This window comes from Tinamus guttatus, unplaced genomic scaffold (genome assembly GCF_059628265.1).
Source record: "Tinamus guttatus ecotype Peru unplaced genomic scaffold, ASM5962826v1 Tinamus_guttatus_pri_ptg000424l, whole genome shotgun sequence".
NCBI lineage: Eukaryota > Metazoa > Chordata > Aves > Tinamiformes > Tinamidae > Tinamus > Tinamus guttatus.
In genome coordinates, this window is record NW_028288958.1 from 93,911 (window position 1) to 118,880 (window position 24,970).

The window sequence follows — 24,970 nt, forward strand, 5'->3', positions numbered from 1 at the left end:
ATGGAGGCCGGGGAGGCGGCGTGGAGCCAGGCCGCGCTGCGGCGCCGGCTGCAGGGCTCGCAGGAGGCGCAGCGCCGGCAAGCGGTGCTCGTGCAGAAGCTGCAGGCCAAGGTGAGCGCCGCCCCGCGGGAGCCCGCGCGCCGGGGCCGCGCCGGGGCCGCGCCGGGGGTGCCGGGCCCCGGGCGGCGGCGGCTGCGGCCCCGCTGCAGGCGGCCGGGCCGGGCCGAGCCGCAGCTCCTGCTCCCCGCCACCGGGGCCCCGGGAGAGGCTTTCCTGGGTTTTATCTTTTGCTTTTAATAAAGATGCCTGAATCGAAAACGCAACATGCCTCAAGTGCGGCCTGTCCAGAGGCTCAGGCGGTGCTGAGCTACCTCTACGGGCTCCTCTCCTGCCTGAGTGCCTGAGCTGCTCAGGAGGTTTTAGTGTTTCTTTTCCTGGGTTTTAGCGTTTCTTTTTTCTCTGAGAGCATAGCGGTTTGTCAAGCAGCTTACCGGCCTGTGTTGCTTTTTTTGCACTGGTTGGGTTTATCGCTTTTATGAAATTATACATATTTAAACGGGGTGATCCTTGTGATTTGGTTGGATTTTTTTGTTTTGTGTTTTTTTTTTCTTTTTTTTTTCAGATGACTAAATGTTCAGATGTAAAGGAGCTTGAATGCTGGAAAGATACAATGGGAACAGTTCAGCTGTGTTTGCTGGGCGATGGCAGTGTCTTTGGAAAGCAATGCTAATAGTGCATAGATGATAAAAGTACATTTCTTTCTCCAGGCAGTGCAGAGGAGTTCTATTTATACCCTTTTCAGTTTCAGCCAACTTGTTTTCCACCTGCTTTGAGCATTTCATAAGGGGACTTCTGCTTGTGCTCAGACCCTTGGCGTTCACAGTCCTGGGTGTTCAGGAAAAGACTTTGCCTTTTGTGTAATCGTTTTCACTGTTTATCAGAGGTTTTTCTTTTCCTTTTTACAATCGTGCTATTTGGCTGCATAGCAAGAAACTGCTTTTTTTGTTTGATGGGCCTGAGTAGGTTACTGATAGCATAGGAATTATTAATTGTTTCATAGTAAGCTTGTGATTACTGTGGCATGCTATATCACTTCATAATTTTTTAGTTCCAAGCCTGCTATTAAACCTGACATACCTAGGATTTGGCATAGGGCTTTCTGTTGGCAACTTTTTCTGAATTTAATATATCAGCAATGTGATCGTCAGTCAGTTAGGTATGGCTGGCTCTGCTGTCGAAGTCTGTCCTGTTGTTCTGCTTGCCCTCATTGTCTTAGGATAAACACATGTGTAAAAACTTCCTTTCTTCATTGGGATAAAAGTGAAGTTTCTACACAGGACTTCTTGTTGAGTGTGTCAGTGGTAATGTGAAATGTGCTGTGCCCTGGGTGTAAAGACCTAGGAAGAAACTTATGCAGAAGGAACTCGGTCTGCTACAAGCTTCATTCACTTATCCTAGTCCTACTTATCCATCTAGGTGCTGCAGTACCGGACCTGGTGTCGAGAGTTGGAGCAGCGACTGGAAGCAGGAGGAGTGAGTATTTGCCAGCTAAAGACAGTGTGCACAACATTCAGTTACACAGAGAAAGGATCTCAAAGCAAAGACATAGCAAAATATAATTTTGTTGATTTGAGAATTCAAAGAAGTACTGTAAGTTTGCACTTCAGTGTTTTGTCCCCTGGCCATTCTCAGAGCAGCGAATGGTCTCAGAAATACCAATCCAGAAAATACTATCAAGAGTGATCTTAATTTAGTGAAGGCATGCTTGTGTTTTAAAGTAATATTTGTATTTAGTCCTAGGGAAGGGGTATACTGCCTGTTACAGCCATTTCTGCATCAAAATCAGTTGCAACATAATACCTTGGAAGGGAAGAATGGTGGCATTCAGTATTCAGGACCAGCTCCGTACCTTATCTTCTGCTTCATGGCTAAAATAAACCTAAGAGATAGAATAGGAGAATATGCGTTGCCAAGCTTTAAGTCTTAAGTGAGCACTCTTTTGCTGAGGATAGCTAGCTGTGAGAGCGCAGCAGTGGGAAACTGAGGAAGGCTGCTCATGTTAAAAAACATCCTTCATCTCCCTTCCTCACTGTAGTCATCACATACCTGAAGGAAGCCAGAAACTCCTAAGGTCCAAAAAAAAAAAAAAAAAGGAGGAGAAATCAGAAATGAACATGACACAAGGATTTGATTAAACATATCCTTTTTCCTTAAGGGATCCCTTCCAGACATGTGGGAAGACACAGAAGATCATAGCCTGGAGAATGCCCTGTCCCAGCTGGAAGAGGAACAACAAAGGTAAAAGGAAGAAGTACCCTGGATACTCATAGAAGTAAGGGAAAACCCATCAGTGCTGCTTAGCCTCCCCAAAAGAAACATCTGGGCAGGCCATTTCAAAAGGAGAAAGGTCCAAAGTCCATTTTGTGGTATAATGGTCATATTGTGTGCCGGACGGCTGTTCTGATCCAGGTGACCTCCAGAGTTCTCTTTGCAGCCTAAATTTTTCTGCAGTTCTAGAAGTGAGCTACTCAACAGCGTTCTGCTTTATACTGAGAATCAAGCCCTAACATCCTGAAGCTTTCATGGGGCAGGTATTTTCCTGCTTGGTTTAGAATTAAAAACAAGAATAGGGAGAGGCTTAACAAGAAGGTGATGGCAGAGGTAAGTTGCAAGGAAGGATGCTGAAACTTGAAGGCTCAAGAAGGAGGTGGTCAGGACAATGTTAGAGAAAGATGATACATCAGAATCTTGTAAAGAGAAGATGGACAGGTGACCGGACAGAGCAAAGAGGAGTCAAAAGGTTACATGTGGGCATCATCACATTTGAAGTGAAAACTAAAATTGTAGGTAGAAATTAAAGAGCAAGAAGAAGAGAAGAGGGAGTTGCAGAAAGAAATGTCTTTATTATTTCTGGAAAGCATGTTCACTACCTTCCAGCATGAGGAGAAATTCAATTTTGAGGCAGCTGGAAAGGCACAGGGATGCTATGTGTGGGTGGTAGTTTTTCAGTGTGCTCATTACTATTTCTCTGTTTCCAAGGTGTGAAAGTCTGGCTGAAGTGAACACCCTCTTGCGGGAGCACCTAGATAAAGCAAATGAGGTGAATACAGCTCTTAAAGAAGACGTTGGAAAACTAACGGCAGATTGGATGAGGGCCCGGGAGGAGCTGGAGTTGAAGGAGAATGAATGGCGTAGTGAACGTGAGGTAAGGGTAAGCTAGAGGCCTGTCGAGTGTAATGCTGGACAGGGATGAGAATACAATTTATTCCTAGCACAGGGAACTTTCTGTGTGAAAGTTGTTGCTGCATTGAAGATTTGCTGGTGTTGGCTAGCAGAACACAAGGATATGAGATGGAGGAGCATCCACAAATTTTGTAGTGATCAGAGATGCCCACCTGCTGCAACAAGGCAACTGAGTCTTTAAGACAATTGCTTTTTATTTCTGAATACTGTAGAGCAGTCATCACACATGATATGTCCTTTATTTATTCATTTATATTGGTTCTTAAAACTCTGTCTACAGCAGTGGAGTCCAGAGAGGTTTGTGTGTATGCGGATTCAGAGTAGCCCCTCAGAAAAACAAGCAGGCATCCCTTCCTAGCAGCCTAGTGCAAGCAAGAGCCTCCGAGCAAGACTGTTGGACATCTCTGCAGGGTGAAGTGATGAATCATGATGAGTTTGCTGTATTGATATGTGTACTACAGCAGGAGAAATTTGGATGTTCCCCTCTTTGAAGTGAAGAAGCAAGTCTACTGAGAATGCTTATGTGGTCCTATTCAGTCCCTGATGTGCCTGTTGGAACTGTTATTAAAGGAGATCTGGTGGTGTCCTGTTTCATATCTGGAATATTTGCATGGTGAGATTGAAGGCTAAACTGGCATTAGTTTTTCATCTTTGCATTTTTAGTTTTATGACAGCTACCTAAAAGGTGAACATAACCGTCTTCTCAGCCTCTGGCGCCAGGTGGTGACCTTTCGCCGTCATTTCCTAGAAATGAAGACGGCCACTGACCGGTGAGTAGAAGTTAAAGTTAGATCTCTTGTAGAAAAAAAAAAAAAAGTAGTTTTCTTCCACACCTGCTTTTTAAAGCTGTGATATTATGCTAATTAGAGCTAAAGATAGGGTTTCCCTTTGGTAGCCTGAAGTAAAGCAATTAAGCATGATACAGACTATTTTCAGAAGCATCTGTGTGATGCTTGATTTCAAATCAAACTGAGGGAATTTGGCTATGAGTCCCATGTATAGGACCATGTAGAGGAATGTACAGGCCCTACATGGATAAGTTTTGACTGTTAATATTGGGGCATATTTACACAGATATGGGCATAGATGGGCACATTGGAAGGGAGTGGACTCATCAAGCCCTATTGTGTGCAGTATACAATGTAGTCCCTTTTATAAAATTGTTAAAACCTATCTTAAATCTTACTAGGTTTCCTGTTTCACTGCTTCTGATGAAAGTATCATTCATGATTATATATATTTTTTTCTTCTCACTTCCAGCTTACATTTATTTTGTTGGTTTGTATGCACTTATTCTTGCGTCAATGTTATTGAGAGGAAAAAATAGCTTCTATTTTCCCTGTTATTGCATTTATCACTGCTTAGTTTGATGCCTCTTTTTGTAATTGCTTTCTTCCTTCTTGGGCTCTCTGAGCTTCTTTGACAGTACTTCATCATGGTTGCTCTCCTTGCAAGTGATAATCATGTAGCATTAATACTACATTCTTTTTGTGTAAGCATGCAGTTTTAAACTGTGGGTTACTTTCATCCATTAGCCTTACTTGATTATAAGCCTTTTTTAATGTACAAACTATATCTGACCTACTTACTAATTCTTGCATAATTTGTGTTTTTCCGTTACAGCAGTGTAGGATTAGGCTTCATACATCATCTTTCTAAAATCGTTATTATGTGCCTATTTTCCTGGGCCTTTTAGCAGGCTAGGTGGTCATACTGATAGGTTAAGTCTATAAATGTTGGGAACCTTGCAAAAAATCTTTACATCTATTAATGATGGTAGTGATTAGAGTATACTAATAATATACAACTAAATCATTAATATGAATAGTCAGAAGTCCTTGAAGCCTTCTGGATATATTATACCCTACTTCATATCTCTGGGGAGAAAATGGGCTCATTCTTCAACTATCAAGATGTGTCCTAATTTTCCAGTGTCAGATGAATGGTTCTTCCTTGCAGAAGATGCAGTCTTTTCTGTCAGCATGTGCTGTTGCCCAACTAAGCACTTCAAAAGTGAATTGGCTGCTGAAAATGGTTTGAGCATTAGCTCTTCTATTTATTCATTCTCAGAGACTTGTCAGAACTGAAGGCAGAGCAAGTGAGACTTTCTGGATCTATACTTGTCAACTGCTTCCAGCTAAATTCTGGCGTACAGCTCTGGGAGTCCCTCACTTTGGGAAGACCTGTCTTAAAGGATCGGACAGAGAAACAGGTGGAAAAGGAAATAAATCAGAAGACCTGGGAAGTGATGAGCTTTCAAGTTAAGGGGGACCTTGAGAAAAAGGAGCTTCAAGACAGGTAATTATGTTTTAAACTTTGCTATTACCATCACTGTCTTTATTAGACTGCTTTTTGGATTCAGAGGTTGGCGGTGTTCGTGTTCAAAACATATCCATTCTCTAGGATCTCGTTTCAGTCTGTGGTCAAACTGCTGCCTTTAAGGAAAAGGAGAGGGAAAGAGGTCTGACTAACAGAAGCTCTTCTGAGTCAGATAAGACTGGAAGAAAGATTGTATGCTATAGTGTACCTACAGTTAACTGGTTCGTGGTGAAAAAATCAGACTAGTACCAACAGAGTTCTGTTTTTTGTATAGCCCGCTAGGAGGAATTCATGCAGGACCATCATAAGTAGTGTAGCACCTCTGTACTGACTTCTCCTTGCAGGATTAACTGCTGAAGTCTTTTGGGGGCTCGAAGGGCCTTTTTGCAATACCTAGCATATTAAGCTCTAGACATTAAAACTGCTCATGCTATTTTCTGGGTTGAACTTTCTCTGCTGTGCCTCTGGGTGCTGCTGCTTTGTCCTTTAACAGCTGGTGGTATGCAGGGCTTTTGGAATGGCATGCGGACCTTCTCTTCTCAGGGTGATGGAGCTCTCAGCCTTGCTTGTACAGTCTCAGAAGCAGAATGAAGAGAAGGAGAAGACCATGAAGACGCTTAACGACACTGTGGAGATTCTAGTATGTTTTACTTTTGTCTGGGAGATAGCCCAGTGTCTGTTTTGTCCGAGTGGTTTGCTCTCCAGCCCTAACACAGAGGCGTGGATTTTTTGAGAGAAATAATGATAGAAGTGCTAGCTGTATAAAAGCATGAAGAGTATTGCCAAAATATGTTGTATGTTTAGCAAATCTGGAACCAATGCACATTGAAGGCAAGGGTAGGGGAGTTGCAGGCGATTCAGGTGTCTTCATCAGAGGACTTATGTCAATGTTATATTTTGCCTCTGCCTCTAAGTCTCTAGTGACGAAAGTTACTTGGGACTAACTGTTTCTTAACAATCTGTAAAAACTAGTTGCTGGCGTTTCCTTTTTACTTTTAGAAAAGAAAGAATTAAATAGATATTAAAAGTAGATGACATGAATCACTAGGACTGAGGCTTATCAGCATGACAGTGCTACTGAAGTTGAGTACTACAGAGTGAGTGTCTCTTTCCTATCCACACTTCCTTTATTTTGTTCTCAGGAGACAAGTCGGTTGGAGGTAGAATATGAAGCTTCATTAACTAAAAATGCCAAAGAGGAGAATCTTTCTCTTCAAAAGTTGATAAAAGATATCATTGAGGTGAGTACAGAGTTGGTACTGCATCTGTGTTGAGGCATCATCCCTGTAAATTTGGTTGAAACATTCCTGATGAAGGATATAGAAAAGCAAGTGGAAAAGATAAACATATTGTAAGGCCAGGAATCTCTTCAGAAAACAAAAATCTTTAAAACTGCAGTTGCTCTTTTATTTTACAATATTACCAGTTAACATTATTACCAATTAACAATATTATTATATTTATAGCTGGGTTTACATCATCACTGTGATTGCTTCTAAAATCTTCTTCTAAAAACTTCTAAAAACTGTCATAGGATTTCCTCTATGTCTTTCATGCATCATATTATTTTCCTGTTCAAATTCAATGATAGATATCTATTACTTTTTTTTCACAGTTCCAATGTTTTTGCTATTATCTTCAGTTCACCTTCAACTTGGATAAGCTCTTAGCAAAAACTGCCTTCTTTGTTGATGTATATAGTTGTAGTTTTTCTCTGCCTTTTTTATTTTTCTTCAGCACCTCTTTTATTCTTTATCTACTGTCTTTCATACAGACTCGCCCTCTGGGCCATGGCTTTTCCAGGAAACCTTGGATTTTTTTATCCCTGGTTCAAGGAATAGACAGATACTGGTCTCAAAACAGACCCCTTTCTGGGTTTAATTTCCAACCAGTCTGCATTCCTGTTGTCTTTGAACTCCTGTTAACAGGGTCACCTACTAGACTTCTGTGCTGGAATTTAGTTGCTACTGGCTGTTTAATTTTTGTGCCACTTTTCTTGTGCAAACCTGTTATAACTTCAGAGTTGGCTTTTTGTGGCTCTTTAAATGAGCCCCTAGACATTTCCCTGCCTTTGCCTTCACTGTTCCGCTTAGGTCTTCTCTTGGACAGTGCTTTCTGAACGACTACGTAATGTTTCTATTCCTATGTTGCTTGGAGGCTTCCCAAACCCACCTTGAACATTGACACTTTTCTCTGTATTTTTATTAAAGGTCACTTATTACATCAGTGCGTTTGCCAGCTCTGCTGCATTCATCTGCACTCACTGCCATTATGTCATCAGAACCTTAACTGTGATTTACCCCTAAAATTTACCCTACAGCAACCCCAAAACTTTTAGGTTTTGGTCATCAGGTCTGTTACGCAGATCTCGCCAAAGTCAGTTCTTTTTCCTTGTTTAGTCATTTTTATCCTTTTGTACTACTGCTCAGAGTAATTATGCACATTTGCTATTTCATTACTGCTTTCCAGCAATCATCAGCTGCCTTCTTCCTTGAGCAGTGTTAACATTTCTTTTTATTGATGTTTCTGGTGTGTTCTAGTGCTGGTTTATGTGGCTGTAATAAGAAAGGAGACAAAAATAATTTTTGAAAGCTTCAGGAAACAGCATTCAAGCAGCCTACAGCTCCTTCACATTTGTTTCTGTTCCCCTTGTTTATAGCAGCTGTAATCAGAAATCCCTTGAGTACTTGTGGTCACTGACAAAACATCTTTATTCAGTGAGGAAATTAGTGATTTAAGTCTTTAATGACTCTAGAGTGATGTTGGGGAAGGACAACTTGATAAAGAAAACTGAGCAATATAAGCAAGGAATAACAGCTTGATGTGGCCTTTCAGGTGGTGTTAGATGACGGCGCAGTCAGCAGTGGCTGTCCTGGCAGTGCTCAGCACGCAGAGTCTAGCAGCATCCCCTCTTACCTGAGCTCTGGCAATGCAGAGTATGCCCTTATGTTGGTGCAGGAAGTGCTGGCAAGGAAGCGAAGAGTAACACAGGTGAGAATTTCGAATTGTCTTCACCACTGACCACAGTTTCATCAGCTAATGCTTCCCAGCTACTTCCAAGGTAACACTTTTCATCTACTCAGCCAGTTTCCTTACGGCTGACCCACTCTCGCTGCCCTATTGCTTTGCCAGTCTCACCAGCCCTGTGTTGCACTGCTTTTTTTCTCATGATCTCCATCCCTTCATCATAGCTTTTGCTTTCAGGTGAGCCGTCTCTCTGCTTGCCTCTCCCTCCAGGCTACTGCATCTGGAGCCATCTTCCCTGCTCATTATTGCCTGTTTGTGTTGTTTCCATCCCTGCTCCTTGCAGGCCCTAAAAGACGAGCTTTCTGCCAAGCAGAACTCTATCAGTTTCCTGCAGCACCAGCACAGACAGCAGGAAGAGGAGTGCAAGAAGTTGCAGCAAAGACTTGAGCAGCTGGAGGAGGAGTGTAAACTGAGCAGCAACCAGCGGCAGCAGCTCCAGGCTCTGGTGGAAGGACTCAGAAGGTGAGCATTTCATTCTTCTCATGCATGCTAGAGGCAGTCTGCTTCTAGCTTTTGGAATTCAGAGGTATTTCGGACTGAGAACTCACCTGCCCTACAGCATATGTGCATCCAGTCACTGTTTCTCCTGCTCCAGTGTGATCCTAAGACCATCTTGGAGATTTAAGGTGGTGTTGGAATACAGGATACCTTCCTCTCAATGAGGAGACTCTGTTCTTTGGGTGTCTTGTGTATAACCTGACTGGACGATGACCCCTTTTTTTAGCCACTGCTTCTCTCTGAATGCAGACAACAGTCTCCTCCTCTTTTTCCCCACTCAGTTCTGAGGGGAAGAGCAAGTCCTTCCCCACCCTGCTCTCCACAGATCCATCACGGAATGATGAAAATGTGATCCTCATCTACTAGTCCTTCTCATTCTTGTAGCTTGACCTTGTCTCTGCAGTGACTGTGCAAGCCTAGAGAGAAACAGGGAAGAGCTACAGCAACAGCTCAAAGTAACTGAACAAGAAGCCTGGCACCTGCGTCAAAGTAACACTGAACTGCAGCTGAAGGCAGGTTCTGCCCAAGAGGAACAAGTGGAGGAGCAACAGACAACAGAAGGAGAGCATTGGGACCGAGAGCTTCTGTGAGCCTTAAATCTTTCTCTAGGCAGGAGTGGGCATAGTTTGGACTTAGGAATTCCATTCTCAGTATAGCAGTGGGTATTTTTCTGTTCATCAACTGTAGTGTAGAAAGATGAGAGATTATATGGACATGTCTGGGCACGTACTGACTGACATACAGCACAGCCTGCTTGTACTTCAAGACCTGTTAAAGGAATCATTCTGAGTCTGATCAGAGCTGGTGATAGCAGGCATAAGTTGAAATGAGAGGCTCAAATTGGTTTTAAGGAAAACCTCTTTAACTCTGAGGACAATCTGCAGTAGAACAGGTTTCCCAGAGAGGGTGTGCAGGTTCCATTTTTGGAAGTTTGCAAGACCAAACTGGATGCAGCCTTGAGCAACTTGTTCTGATCCTTCCTTGAGCAGAAGATTGGGCCCTTGTGGGGTCCCTTCCAACCTGAATCATCCTATATAGGTTTGGAAGTTCTGAGACACACACACCCTGAAAGATTGCTATCTCTTTCATCATTTCACTGCAGAAAGCAGTAATTTGGGAGATACTGATCTGGACTCAAAAAGTATTTTTACCCAAAGAAAGCTTTTGCTAAAACTTCCAATATATTAAAAAAGAAAGAAGTTAACTAAAAGACAAGAGCTGTTAAACTAAGAGTACCCAACCTTTTCGGAAATATTCCTTGATTTTTGGAAGCTTATTTTCCTTTCTTGAGTGTTTTCCTGGGTTAAAATATCTACTACTTCTGGAAATGAAAATGTTTCTGATATGAGAAAAAACTGTTTGCCTTTCCTCTTCCCATAGTCAGAAGGACTTAGCTGCACTTGAAGCAAAACATTCCTTGTTACAGAGTGAATTGATTGTTGCAAGAGAGACATTGGAGAAATCGCAGCTTCAAAGAGATCTCCTGAAGCAAGAGAACCAGGAGCTTACAATGGCATTGAAAAAGGTGTGGTTGCCTTATTTTTAGTTCACACTTGTAGGAGAGGGAGTTCTGACAGCTGAACCCCTACCGATTTTGTTTCTGGCAGTGTGAGAGAGGGGAAATGGTGTTCTCCTTGGAAAACGTTGTGATCAGACCATATGGGCCCTTTGGGAGAGTTAGTACCCATACTGGGAAGGCGAAACTCCGTTTAGGATCTGAAGGTGCTTTTTAAAGTCAAGAGCTTTTTCTGTCTTTATTTTCATTTTGTTTTTTTTGTGTCTTTAGGCAGAGCAGTTGGTAGCAGAGCTGTCAGGAGCTCAGAATAAGCTGAGATCTGAAACAGCTGATCTACACGTCGCAACAGCAAAGATGAGTAGTATTAATGAAGCTCTGGCGTTAGATAAAGTGCAACTGAACAAGCTTGTGCTACAGGTGAGCAGTGTTGCCAGGATCCTGCCAGGTGCTTGTGTCCGGATGGTGCTGCTTTCCAGACCTTTTACCCTCAGACAGTATGGCTGTCTGAATATGGACATATGGCTGCTTTTTCTACTCAAGCCAGACCTGGTACACAACACATCTTGCTGTGTTCTATTTCCTCTATGCTTTTGCAATTGTAGCTGGAACAGGAGAACGAAGTCCTGTCAAGCAAAGTAGAAGAGATGGAGAAAACAAAGATCTCTGTGCAGGAGAAGCTGAACTTGTGTAAAATGACAAATGAAGAGCTCTGCACGGAGAAAGCCCACCTAGAGCAGCAGTTGAAGAAAGCAGAGGACCAACAGGAGGGACTGCAGGTAAAACTGAGGATACTGGCAGAGGAGAAGGAAGAAATTCAAGAGAAGCTCAATCAGGTGAGACCAAAATTCTGGTACTGGATTGGCAGTTGGATGCCTGGCTCAGTGTAGGCAAGTCTGCTGGGTTGCCCATTGCTGTTTGCAAGAAGACACTTGGTTCTGCTGGAGGTCACAAGACCCTACTTATTTATTTTTGGAAATGGATCAGTGGCCAGTAGAGATGCTCTGCAGTTCTCTGAAGCACTGAGTTGTCCTCTGCTTTTATAGATTATTCTGTCCATTTGTCGTCTTTGGCCTCTTTGGCTTTTGACAAGCTGCATACAGCTTGTTTTCTTGTTGTCTGTGAATCCTGAGCAAGTCTGCTGCTGTCATTTACAGCAAAAGAAGAAAGCCGTTTAGCTCCTCATCTTTTTCTAGAAAGGAGAAAATAAGGAGTTGTGTGTTTCCATTTGTGCTCTTTGCTATGAAGTCTGCAACTCACAGAACTGCATTTGTTTTAGGCTTAATAGGGGATGTAGAACAGAGCTACAAGTCGTTTCCCGCTGACTTGCCCTGCTAAGGATGTGAATAACATTTTGCGCTTGCTTTTGAAATTGTGTTGTAAGACATGTAGCTTTGAATTGGTAGAGTCTCTTTAGGCTTCGAAGAAGATGAGAAATGAATGATCAGTTTATGCTGAACTAAGTGATTTTCACTATACTGTAAAAACAGCTTGTGAAAATTATGTCACTGGAACAAAGTGTCATTGAAATGACTGTTTTCATAATGTACAATCTTGGGTGTCGGGGATAGCTCTGAGAGTTGTTTCACACTGTGTTCTCTGCTGAGTAGACCTAGTTCTTGGGTATGGGGTATGTTGTTTGGCATATGCACAGCAGAGGTGTTGTGCTGAAGAAAAACACTAAAATGTCATAGTTAATCTCCAAGCTTGAATGTCACGATGGTATATTAGGCAACTTACTTGTGTAAGGCGAGTAAATAGTACTGTTGACATGAATTACTGTACAAGTAGAGTCTACCATCTCTTTGGCCACATCAGCCTGATTTTTGTAAATTCCTAAAAGACATTACTTGCCAAAAGGGCTCTTTCCCTGCCAAGAATCACTTTTTTTTTTTTTTTTGCATCCGCCTACTTTACAAGCTAAAACAAAATGATCAAAGTGTTGCCAACTTTAGAAGGAGAAACTGTGTTTATTTTAACTTTCTTCAAAGACTAAAGTTGCTTTTGCCTAACCTTACCTGAAAATTTCCAGTAGTGGAATAGATTCTGCCAAAATTTTGGTTTGCAAGGTCATAATTCTGGAAAATACAGATTTTTTTTCATAAAAACACATAATCTGGGGTATGTACATTTGTCCTGAAGGAGATGTTTGTTCCCCGCTAACTCAATATGACCATACACATCATTTCTAAATTAACAGTCCCGATGCCTTTTTTTTTGGCAGCTCACTGTACTAGTACTATATATAGATGTCCTTAGACATTCAGCCCACAATACAGGACCTCTTTCTGCTGTAGCTGATTCAGAAGTAACACTGGCTAATTCTGAACTTCAGAGAAACAACTGAAAAATGCATTTTCTCGCACTTTCAGATTTGCCACCAGCAGGAGTCAGCAAGCAGTGATTTGGAGCAGTTGCGCCAGGAGTCCGCTCACCAAACAGGTGTTCTGACCAAGATGTCCAGGGAGAAGGAAGTCCTGGTGCATGAGAAGGCTGCCCTGGATGTGCGACTGGCAGCTGTGGAGCGGGACAGACAGGACCTTTCAGAGCAGCTGGCAGAGGCCAGGTAAAGACAGGAAAGAGGCCTTAAATAGGACATTATTTAAGGTCTGGTTATAAAGGTGGTAGTAATTGCACAACCATTTATTTCACCCTGTATGCTTTCCATAAGGCTTCACCCCCAGCAAATTGAAATCTTAGGAGAAAAAATTACTATGATTTGAGTGTTGTTTTTCTGACAGCTAAAGCTAGTGAGCCTGTGAGCCATGTCTACTTGCAAGTCCAGTGCAATTCAGTATGATTCCTTAGAATCTGTTATATTGGTTCTGGTTTCAATTATAACAGAACCGCGCTCGCTCTGCTTGCATCCAGGTTTTTCATAGAGACTGAAACATCTTTTGCGGTGTTATTTCTTGTTCTATGTGTTTGAACAGAGTCTTTCCATATCGGGTAGTTTGACACAGGATTTTTAGCATTCAAGGCTATTGTACAGAACACTAACACATTGCCCTTTACAGTTAAGCTGGAGGCTTATGCTGAAGATCTTGAATAATATATAGTCTTCTGTTTCTAAGGCAACCTAGAGCTGATTGTACCAGCAACAGAGAAGCCCTTTTTTGAATCCTCGCTAGTCTTTGGGAATTCTTGTCTATCACTGTTGTATGGGCCCCTTGCTCCTTTACCACTTGGCCAGCAGAAACAAGCATCATGCTGCAGTTAAACAGAGATGGAACACGATGCTATGCTTTCCCCGTATCATGTTTTCAAGATTGAATATGGAAAGTTCTGCTTTTCCGGAGCTTTGTCCTCTCAAGGTGATTTTTAGAAGAGTTGTGAACTTGCAAAGTTACACAAATGACATTTTGGAGATTTTCAGTCTTGCTTCTTGAGTTTTGCCACTCACTGCTCCAGAACATATTGTTAGCAAGGCTGATAAACATCATTTGACTCAATCTGTTACTTGAGTTTACTCCTGACTTTCACAGTGGATCCAGTTAAATTGTGTTCTGTCAATTATTGAACTATACTTTTGGGCTATGACTTTTATTGCAGGGGGTCAGTGCTTGCTTTCCTTGTTCAGCTTCCAGAGGAGAGTGCCACCAAAGCCGAAAGGTGGAGGATGGAACATTATGAGCTGTCTATAGACATCTCTATCTTCTTGTGCCTTTAAAACTGATGAGACTTTCCATGTTTTATCAGCACACAGGTGAAGTGAAGAGCTATTTGATTATATATGTTCAGTGTAAAAATTGCTGTGGTAATAGAGAGCTCAGCAATATGTACTTTTCAGAGAAACTATATTAAAAATTCAGCTTGCCTTTTTTTTTTTTTAAATCAACGACAGCGTCAGTCAAGAGATAAATCACTTTACAAGTATTTTTCGCAATAAATAAAGCATTACTTAGATAAACTGGCAACTGTTTTCAAAACCCTTTTTCTCTCAGAATTTTGAACTCATTCTCTATTCATTTTTGGGGAATGACTTCTCTTTATCCTTATCCATTTTGGTGCATATTTACCTTGGGCTGCCAGAGATTGGCATTTTTGGAGTTAAGCTTTTGTTCTGCTTGCTTGAGGATATATCTTTTGTTGTCTGTCTGTGTAGTGAAATGCTTCTATTTGGGGTTTTATTGCAGTAACACCCACATACCCCTATACATATATTACTCCTATATATATATATTACACTTCTGAACAAGGGAGGCAGTGCCACATATTGTAGGAAACTGACACACAGGAATTTGGATTAAAGAAGGGAGGTAAAGTCAGCTCCTCAGTGCAGCTCCTGGTTCAAAAATCCCCTGTGTTATATCAACCAGTTGCTAGAAGTCTGTGTAAAGCCATTTTCATCTGCAGTGCTATGGCTTGCGTTTCAGAATGACAAATCTGCAGTGCTATGGCTTGCATTTCAGAATGACAAATCGTCTGAGGGACTGCATAGTGAGTTAGCCACATTTAAAAGAAGCAGATTTTTCTCTTGAGCTTCCAGCAATCTCAGCTGAGGGTTACCTGCCATTTCTTGCAGGTGGTTCTTCTACTAGCAGAATTCTTACAAATGCTTCTAAAAGCATAGATGTTACTATATGCCTGGAATTTGAGGTATTCCTTTGGTTGCTTTTAAACTTAGTTTTGGAAAAGTGCCAGTATATGCCTACACTATAATCAATCAACATTAAAAAGCCTCTAATCAGCCAGGGAAGTCCTCTTCTTTTGCCCCTCTTTAGAGCAAACCTGAAGGTACTGATAAGATAACAGAGGATGGGCTTTTGCTTGCTAGCACATACTTTGTGGACACAGCTACCTGTGTTTCATAGATCCAACAATAGCAGCTTAAGCTTTGGCTCTTAAGATCAAACCAACCTTTGTGTGTTATGCTAGGTCATAAGTAAGGCCTGCGTATTTCCTGGGGGAGGCCTGCACTGCTCTTCTGTATGACAGAAATATGTTTGCTGTCTGAGGATCCATGCAACACATTTTCTATACTCATTTGAAAAAGTTCCCTCTGAGTGTTAATAGCAAGAGACTTGTGTCTTTCCATATTTACAACTTACAGGTCAATGAAGGAGATCCTGGAATCCAGCCTGTTTGAGGCTCAGCACCATTTGTCTCAGCTGGAGGTCACCAGGAGTCAGCTGGAAATCCAACTTCATACAGTCACTCAGGCCAAGGAGGTCATACAAGGTAAGGGTTCATGTGCTTTGTCTCTGGCTCTGGTCATCCCCCTGCCTAGGGCTGATCGTATGAAATGACCTGTCTGTGATAACAGTGCTTCTGAGGAGCAAGGGAGAGGGATACAGATCCCTTCTGCAACAAAATTCAAATGGCTTAAGGCTAGTAAAACTGGAGCCTCTGTTTGGATAGGTACAAGACAGGGACTAAACCTCTTGCCATCCCTCTTGTTTGCAGGGGAAGTGAAGTGCCTTCATTGTGAGCTGGAAGCAGAGAGATTTCGAATGAAGCAGGAACGGGAAAGCATGGCACAGCAGCTCCTGCGGACCGAGCAGCAGTGTAACGACACCCTCAGGCTTCAGCAAACTGATCATGAGATGGAAATAAACAAGCTGCTGCAAGACCTAGTAGGAAACAACACAGCCCCTTTGCGCTAGGAGCCAGGCAGCAGAGCCAGTGTCTCACATTTGAAAGTGTGCAAGAGCCCACATGGCTATATAGGGACAGTAAATGCAGCTTGAGGTTCAGTGTGGACCAAAGAAGAATTCAACACCAATTGTGTACGGAAGGTTGGGTGGGCTCTGCAGAAAGCCTGACAGCAAAGGGGCAGAATTGATCCAGATTCCTCATTACCACAAAGTGGACTCCTAACATTCCTGCCAATTGTAATCACAAAAGAAACCCTTTTGCTCTCTGCCCCTTCCTAGTAGGCAGAGTCTTAATATTTGGAACAGGTTCCTTATTCCTGATACTTCAGTGTCTGTCCTTTGGGTAGGGCATCAGGATACAACCTGTTCCTACCTGCAGTCAGGTACCTTTTTTCTTTCCTTTTCTCTTCCCCCTTCCCTTCCCTTTCCCTTCCCTTCTTTTCTTTTAGGAAAATGGAGTTGAGCTTCAAAATAGAGACTATGAGAATAGAGAGAAATCCCGAGGCCAGATGGACTAGGAAAAAGGCAGCCATCAGAGAGGAGTACTTGTTCCACCTGCTTACCTTTCTTTTATGTTCCTTGGTAGGACAGCATTTCTGTAGGACACGAGTGTGCTGTTCAAGTGGGGTTTTGTGGAAGGGATGCTTTCTTCATGTGCTTGTGAAGAGGTTGGTCAGGATTCCATCTCAAAGTTTTTTCCTCCACCTAACAGGCAAGTGAGCAGGAAGGGCACCATTCAGAGCTACGGGAGGTGCTGGAGCGCTGGGATAAGGAGAAAGCAGAGGCAGAAGGAAAGCATGAGAAGCAGCTATTGGATATGAGGCAGCAGGTTGCTGCCATGCAAGTTCAGCAAGAAGAGGAACGAAATAGAGCTGAAACTGCCAAGAAAGAGGTAAAGAACATGAATGGAGAATTTGTGTGCTTTTACTTTTCTGGCTCCTTATTGGTGGCTGCCTGGGTAGAAATATCTCTTGGATGCACTTTTATGTAGAAAAGTGGAGCCTTAACAACCAACCCGAAAGAAGTACAGTGAGCTATAGAAAACATGGAGACATGGTAACTGGATGGGTATTGGGCTGTGTGGAGCATGCCCTGTATTTTCCTGATGTATTTGAGGTGTAGAAAAATCTTTCTAAAAGCTGCTCTGAAGTGTTTTTGAACAGTAAAGAGCAGAGGTGGTCTCTGGGCTGTGTTTTAAGTCACTTGTTTTGAGCTCAGACCTCATATGCCAAAGCAACTTTGTCATATACTGGGAGTCCTCTTAGTATGCTGCCCAAAGTTGTGCTCTTTATTCAGAGCATCTAGGCACAGTAGGACCCACAGCTCTGTCTGCAGGTATTGCAGTGACAGGGCCAGTTCTCAGAGACGACAGCCTCTAATGACAGAACTTCACCAAACTTCACTGAATGCCTTAACATTGCAGTAACTTCTAACAAAGCACATTTAGAATACAAGACTTTTCTAAAGGAGCTCCTAACTTCAGCCCTCTGTTGGCCTTTCAGTTTCAGTGCTGCTACCCAGGTGGAAAAGTAGCTATTGAAAAACACAACACAGGACAAGAAATAACCTGACCAGCAACATTGGATACTTGAAAATTGTAATGCATTTTCATATTAGATAAAAGATTTAAGAGATTATTGGGGATTGCAGATTGGACCATGTTTGTACTGCCAATCTTACTTTAGAAGTCTTTGCCTAGAAGTGAGCAGATACTGGCCTGGAGACCAATAGCACATTGCTTTGAAAATATGTGAGCCTGTTAGCCTTGCCACACAAATTTCACCTGTGATGTTCAAACACGTTTTCTGTCCCTTACTTCTGTGCAGGTCCTGCTAGAAAAGGAGAATGAGAAGAAGGCTTTATTAGAGACACTACTTCAAACTCAAGGAGAGCTAACAGAAGCCTGCAAGCAGCTAGAGCAGCTCAGGCAGGATGTGAAAGAGCAGCAAGAGAATGGACAGGTAAAACTGACTAGCAGGGTGGGTTGAAAGAACAGTTGGCAATTGTACATAAGCTGAGAGAGGGGCTGATAGAGCCAGGCCACAGAGTGGGAGACAAGAGCAAAGAGCTGAAACAGAAGTCCTAGAATGGGGGAGAGAGGTACTACTGCAGGCACTGGGGCACAGGGCCTGATAAGCTCCAGAAATAAGCCAAAGGAACGAAGAGTTACAGTAGGAGCAAAGGTGAGTAGAAAGAGAAGTGTCTGAATGAAGCCGATTTGGGGACCGAAAAAGATCTGAAGGTGACAGCTGGCCCCAGTAACTTGCTCTTTATTCTTGCTTACAGAACATCACAGAAAAGTTGCAAGCAGAGCTTCAGGAAGCTCAGAGTAAGACCGCGGCCATGGAGAATAGGCACAAGGAAGAAATCAAAACCCTCAAAGAGGAAATGAATGTCCTTCTTCAGCAGAGGGATGCTCTACAGAAAAAGGTGACTGAAATAGCAATAGACACTTCAATCTTCAAAGAGATTGTCTTTCCACTTCTTGCTTTCCATTGTGTCACTGCAGAGTGGGCTGCAGGCGTACCCCTCTGCCTGCTAGCATGCTCTAGACTCCTTTTCTGCTGTTTTGAAGACTTCTTACCTGTCAGTATGAACTTCAGCTGCTGCCCTGGATAGTCCTAGGCTTCTGCCTGTTATTTTGCCAATAATTATCAGGTGGATTTTCTGTTGGTCTGGTGCTGCTATCCCTGTTTTTTTTTCAGACAAGTGTGCTATCTTACTGAAGTTTTTAAACGTCAGCTGTATCTAATGTGACTGTAGTACTCTCATACTAGGATGAAGTTAAATCCATTCTTTGTCTTTCCCCACAGTATATGATACAGCTGATAGAGACAAGCTTTAGTCTTTGACTCCTCTATTATGTTTATTTCAGGTAGAAGAGTTGAAATCTCAACTAGCAGTCTCTGAAGAGTCCTGGCAAATAATTAGCCATGAAGCTCAGGAGCATCTGCGTGAGGCACAGGAATTGTCTAGGCAGAAGATGCTAGAGGTTGTGCACCTTGAGAACATCCTGGAGGAGGAGAGGAGCCAGTGGGAGGAGGTAGAACATCAGAACAGAGAGCTGCAAGCTCATCTGCAGTCCTTGGAGGGAGAAAGAAGTCAATGGGAAAAAGTACAGCGTCATAACACGGAATTTCAGGCTTCACTGAAAGCCCTGGAGAGTGAAAGAGCCAGGTAATTGAGACCATGTGATAGACTTTGTTCTCTTTTAATAGGTTCCTTCTTTAAAGTCTTGCATATGTAAGTGACTCTGGAAGCATTTCCTAAAAAAGTTTGAAATTATCCGCATAAAACTGTTTCAATCTATTGGTGTTGTTTTATTCTTTCTTTTCTTTTTATCCTTCAATTACAGTTTTTCTGAAACCAATGGGTTTTAAAGCGGTCCTTTCTTTAAGGGAGGATTTATCTAATGAAAGAGTTAAATGCAGCTTTCAGGGGATTCAAACATAAAGCACACCAAAGGAGGCAAGATAAACTGCAGTATAATGGGTGGGGTAGATCCAGCAATCCTGCCTTGGGACCAGGGAGCCATGAGGCTTGGGTCCAGTGGGTCCTTTTTGGATCTGTATCAGTCTTCATTCCTGATTCCTTTGGTCAGAAACCTGTTGGTTATGTTCTCCTGGGACATCTTTGAAGTTGAGAAGAAGCCCCTTGGTACCAAATGTAGTATGTGTACTCCCCTGTACACGTACATATATTCCTGTATGAAAACAAGCATAGAAGGTATGTGCTTGGGTATGACTAGTTGATGAGATACTGCTTAGCAGGAAAAGCAATTTTGCTGAGGGTTTATTTAATATGACACAGTGTAATGATGGGTTGCTTATTCTCTCTTTCTTACAGGCTGACTCTGTCTCTGGAAAAAAAGGAACTGACCCTCAGAACCCTAGAAGAAAACAGTGTTTCCCAGCAGAATGAGGTGTCTAAATTGCTGTCTGCCATTCACGAGGCCCAGCAGCTCCATTCAGACCACAGAAGAGAAATACAAGAGCTCAACAACCAGGTGCCCTTTGCCTAATATCCTCTTCTTTTGAATACCACCTTCAACTTGTAGGCAGTGAGTTGTTTCCCTTCCCAGCAACACACATTACTTCTGCCCAGAGATTTTGCACATTGAAACCAAGGCTGGATCTCTGCTGTGTTCTCCCCATGGTTTCCCCTAATCTCTCATAGTTGATGACATTATGTCTCTGAGAAGAAAGAGAAGACTCCTTTGGAGCTTTTCAGTACCTCTGTTACAACTGTTGTCCCTAGATGGTTCTTCGACCTCTGAAGGGTACCTAGCAATCTGGTGAGACAGAAATGGTTATTTCATTCCGTAGAAGGCACTTCCATTGCAGCCTGTCCATCTTGCATTTTGGAGATGCTCAGTAGGGGATGCTGATTGACTGCCCTTTATTTCTCCTTTCAGTTGTCTCTGGCAGCCACCACACTCATGCTGGGATGTTTGATCTACCACCTCACTCTGACAGGCATTCACCTAAACACAAGCGTGTACATTCGTTTCTGTGGTTGGAGAGTGTAACAGGTCATTCCTTTGGGATTGCGGAAACTTCCTTTTGTCCCCTTAGCCTCTAGATGCCTGTTTCTAGACTACTGTCTGTTTTGCATCATTCGGATCCTTTGGGATTTTTTGTCTTTGTCTCCTTTGTGTGGTGTTTGCTTGAAGTGATTTCTGCTCCACTGTTTTTCATACTTTCTGCTCCACTACCTCAGAAACAGCTCTGTCCCTGAGGCTCTGTGTGTCTCTGTTACAGGTTCAATCACTGCAGGAAATGTTGCTTGAAAAGGAGGCTGGCCTGGTGACTCGGGAGAAGCAGTTGTTGGAAGATCTAGAGCAGTCCCGAGCAGGCGAACGATGCTTGAGGGACTCTTTGAGGGTGCTGGAGGCTGAGATGTCTGAACTTCAGCTGAGGCTCTGTAGCACAGAGAACAGAGCCAAGGCACTGGCTGCAGAGTGCCAGCAGGCTAACAGCGCGCGCTGCGAAGCCCAGGCCCAGCTACAGCAACTGCGTTTGGTTCTCCATCGCATGCTGTGTGGCAGCGCGGATAAAAGCAGAGACTTGGTCGCTCAGACTTCAGGCGAGTGTGGGAGGCTGGGCTTGAGTAGAGTGTGTATAGGAGAGCATGTGGGGGGAGGGATGGTTCTTCGTGATCCTGATAGACTGACCCGTGCTTTGAAGAAGTCTTGAATGCCCGAGGTGTCTGCAGAGAGAAAAGTCCATGTCTGTGTGTGGCAAGTGACCAGTATCAGCTTGAAATAGGGCCCATGATGTGGAAGCACCTGTGCATCTTCTCTGGGATGGTGCTGGCATTAGCATGCAGCAAAACAATGTTAGCCTGTAACACATCCTTGCTGTATTATACGCTCTACGGCAGCCTCTTATGCACTGCCACCTTCTTCTGTGTACAAACAGGCCTCTCTTATTGGAGATCCTCCAATTAAAGCTTAAAACAGAATGGCTTCTTTCTTCAGAACAGGATCATGCCTGGGGCCTAACTGTTTCTCAGCCCGGGGACCTCCCCATAGACATCACAGTGGACAGAGTGGCTGCAGCCTTACGAGACCTGCACCAGGACCTGAAGCACACTCAGCAAGATCTGGTAATGTGTCTCTGTAGTACAGCCAGAAACCCTATCTCTGCTGACCTGAGCTGACTAGCAGGCAGCCAAACCAGAATGGATGTAAACTCTTGCTTTCATTTAGGCCAGGTTTGCTTGATGCCGTCCGGAGTAAGGTGAATCATGACTACAGCTACTACTGCTGTCCAACTGGCCCCATCCCTGGCTTAGTTCTCCCTTAGCTTTGATACCCCTTTTGTCTCCTTCCAGCTGTGGCTCTGTTTTCTCATACTGCTCTTATTTCCTCCAGAATCATGCCAGAAAGAAGTCACAGGAGCTGGAGCTGGAGCTGAACAAGAGACTGGCTGAGAGGGATCACATCAGTGCCCACAATCTAGAGCTACAGCAACTACTGGCCCAAAGCCAAGAAGGTACTGCCTCCACTTTCCAATGCACTGAGTCCCTCCGGTCTCACCAGCAGGGAGTTCTGATACCACGCAGTGGGAAAAATGCAGTGCCAGGAGATGGGAAAAGAAAAAAAAAAACAAAAATCAAGGAGCATGAGGCTTATTCCTAGAATTAGCAGCGCAGGGGAGTGAAAGCTTGTCATAGTGAGGGATCCAGTGCCTGGCTGGTGATGCATGTGTAAAGTGGGTGTCTTTCAGGTTGCATGACACTGCAAAGGAGAGGTAGCTTGATGTATCATAACTTCTCCATATGCCCTTTGAATGCCCCAGCCTGAAAAGTCTTATCATTACTGGCTGCCTTTTCCTTTTGCAGTTTCATGGAGTATTAGTTCAGTGTTAAGTTTCTGTGTTACTTTATTCCCCAATGCATCCTTTTTTCTGCTTCTGTCTAGTTCTCTGGTATCTAATGCTTCTGTCCTTTCCTAGCTGTCCTCTGATACTGATTTGGTGTCTGAGCTCACATTCATAGCAAACAGCATTTTCCTTGCCACATCTTACTTGTCTTTGATAACATGTTCAGTATGAGCTTGTCTAGAAAATTTTTCATGTGCGACCAATTACTTCTGTCTTCCTTCAGTCTTTTGACCTTCTTAGAGCCTTCAGTGTTATTGGCCTCTTTATGTTGTAGCTGAATATTGCATCTCTTCTTCTCTCTCTGTCAAGCTTCTCCCACTCTCCAAATCAGAATTTCTTTTCTATCTCATTGGCTTGTTTTCCTTGTCTCAAACTGCAGGAACCAGAAAGTGCTAGCATGACTCATTGCCTCCCCCACAAGCCACCCTCACAAGCCAGCTCATGTAGTACCTTTAATTAACCAATATTTCTCTCTTGTTCCTTCTCTGAGGTTGAACTGCTGGTCATTTTTCCATCCGTCTTTGCAGGAAAGTTTTCCAGGCCTTTAATCATCTCTAGTTGTGCAACATCTGTAGTTCTTTGTCATGCATGGTAACACCTCATGGACTGTAAATTTTGCTATTGGTGGATCCTGCTCTTGCACTTGCCCATTTTTTCTCCTGTTCAGTTCCTATCTATTCATCAGTAGTCTCACTGTTTGTTTCCAGTGTCACTATTGGAGCAATATTCAGATGTTTTTGCCTGTTCTCCCTGAATATTTCCTTTTCCTTTTTTTTCCTGTCAGTGCACAGTGCATTCCCCTTGCACTCTTTTGGTCAAACACCTCAAAGTACATCTTCAAGAAAACCACTAACATCTGTTCTCTTTTGTCTGTGCTCTTTCCCTTCTGCCTTCCTGGTCAATCAACTCTTACAGTCAGTCCTCGCTTTTGCTTTTTTCTTCTGTTTAACCCTTTTTCTTTAAGATGTTAAATCTGACCTTTGCCTTCTGTCCCTATCTTGGCTTCCTCAATGCAGATTCTGTCTACTTCCAACATTAGGAATGACATGCTGCCTTAGCCTTAGCCCTAGTCTTCCAACAAGCAGATGAGCAACTGCTTTTCCATATTTTTCTGAACCTTGCCACTTTCACTCTTTCTCCTGGCAGGTCTGGTAAAACATAGTCAGATGGGAAAATGTTTTCTTCCTTGGATGCAAATCAGTTTGGTTTTGCTTTGCTTTTTCCTCTTCTCCCTGACCTTTATCCCTGCAGAGACACAGGTGGCAGAAGGCAAGAAAAACTCTCTGCAAGCTGCCTTGCAGGAAGAGGCTGCTGCTTTAAAGAAGGAGGTTGTGACCCTACATCAAGAAGTGGCATCTTTGGAAAGGAGACTCGAGAGTACTGAGAAGCAAAGGAAGGAAGTCCTGGTGAGCCTGACAGATGCCATAAAGGGCATATTTTGGGGGCCTTCTGTTGATGTTCTAGGGAACAGCTTTTCCAGTACTGGGTGGTTCTGTGTGGGTTTGGTCCAATTCTGAGAAATGTGGCAATCAGGAGGTAGTTAAGAACTTTGTATAATAAGGTACATAATATACAGTGCTGATCAAGTTTGTCTCATTTTCCCCTTTCATCTACTCATCAGTTCTTGTTTGCCAGGCTTTTCTTTCCTGCCAGGCCGTGTAGCTGTATTTACAGAGCCATCACCTTGAATAAAAGTAGTCAGTCCAGAAAGGATAAACATTAAGATGAAAAGTTAAGTTAACCTCAATTAAGATGATCAGAAGCATATCTGGAGAGACCACAGACACTGCAAGGGCAAAAGAACAGTATTTATGCTAGTGATTTTAGCATTCTTCTGGACAAGTTATGAAAGCATGCTGGGATCGTGTAAAACTCAGTTATGATTCAGGCTGTTTGTTTACCTCAGTCCTGAAGATTTCGTCCCTTTAAGCATAGTCACAATAACTTTTGAACCTGGTCTCTATTTACATTGCATGGCTTGTGCATTTTCTGGTTGTGATCAAATAATATATATGTATATTCCTAAGTAATTTGGGAGAGGATCTGAGGAGAGAAATTTTGCAACTAATGGAAAGTTATTCAACATTTCACGGATGTGGGCAGAAATTTGGGAGAAATTTGAGAAACAAAACAGCTGATATAGGTAAATATACATGTCTGCAAGGGAAAAATGGTCCTGGTTTCAAGCACAGAAGTAAAAGCTGCAATCTGACCATTAGCTCTCAAAAGGGAAGGCAGTGGGGTTCAGGTTTCAAGAAGCCACTATTTAGCAGAAGTGAAAAAAATCAATCAGTATTGTATGGTTCTCTTCCCTTCCTAGCAGAGAGAACAGCGTCAAGCATCTCCTATATCACAATTATTGTGGACCTTAGTTCTGGGAGCAGTTC

The 24,970-nt window shown here is 43.0% G+C and overlaps 1 protein-coding gene across 1 annotated transcript in view; it reads left to right on the plus strand.

Moving 5' to 3' along the window:
* The window catches only part of LOC148593238 (uncharacterized), a 34,462-nt gene continuing 9,492 nt past the window's right edge, over positions 1-24,970 (plus strand). Inside the window, 26 exon segments of the mRNA XM_088531682.1 lie at positions 1-111; positions 1,477-1,533; positions 2,216-2,298; positions 3,040-3,205; positions 3,907-4,013; positions 5,314-5,541; positions 6,106-6,202; positions 6,705-6,803; positions 8,398-8,553; positions 8,873-9,051; positions 9,491-9,673; positions 10,468-10,612; positions 10,874-11,020; positions 11,206-11,436; positions 12,973-13,166; positions 15,654-15,781; positions 16,007-16,176; positions 16,910-17,089; positions 18,024-18,158; positions 18,484-18,627; positions 19,073-19,374; positions 20,044-20,203; positions 20,958-21,282; positions 21,677-21,804; positions 22,073-22,193; positions 23,835-23,989. Coding sequence (XP_088387808.1) covers positions 1-111; positions 1,477-1,533; positions 2,216-2,298; positions 3,040-3,205; positions 3,907-4,013; positions 5,314-5,541; positions 6,106-6,202; positions 6,705-6,803; positions 8,398-8,553; positions 8,873-9,051; positions 9,491-9,673; positions 10,468-10,612; positions 10,874-11,020; positions 11,206-11,436; positions 12,973-13,166; positions 15,654-15,781; positions 16,007-16,176; positions 16,910-17,089; positions 18,024-18,158; positions 18,484-18,627; positions 19,073-19,374; positions 20,044-20,203; positions 20,958-21,282; positions 21,677-21,804; positions 22,073-22,193; positions 23,835-23,989 — 4,131 coding nt within the window.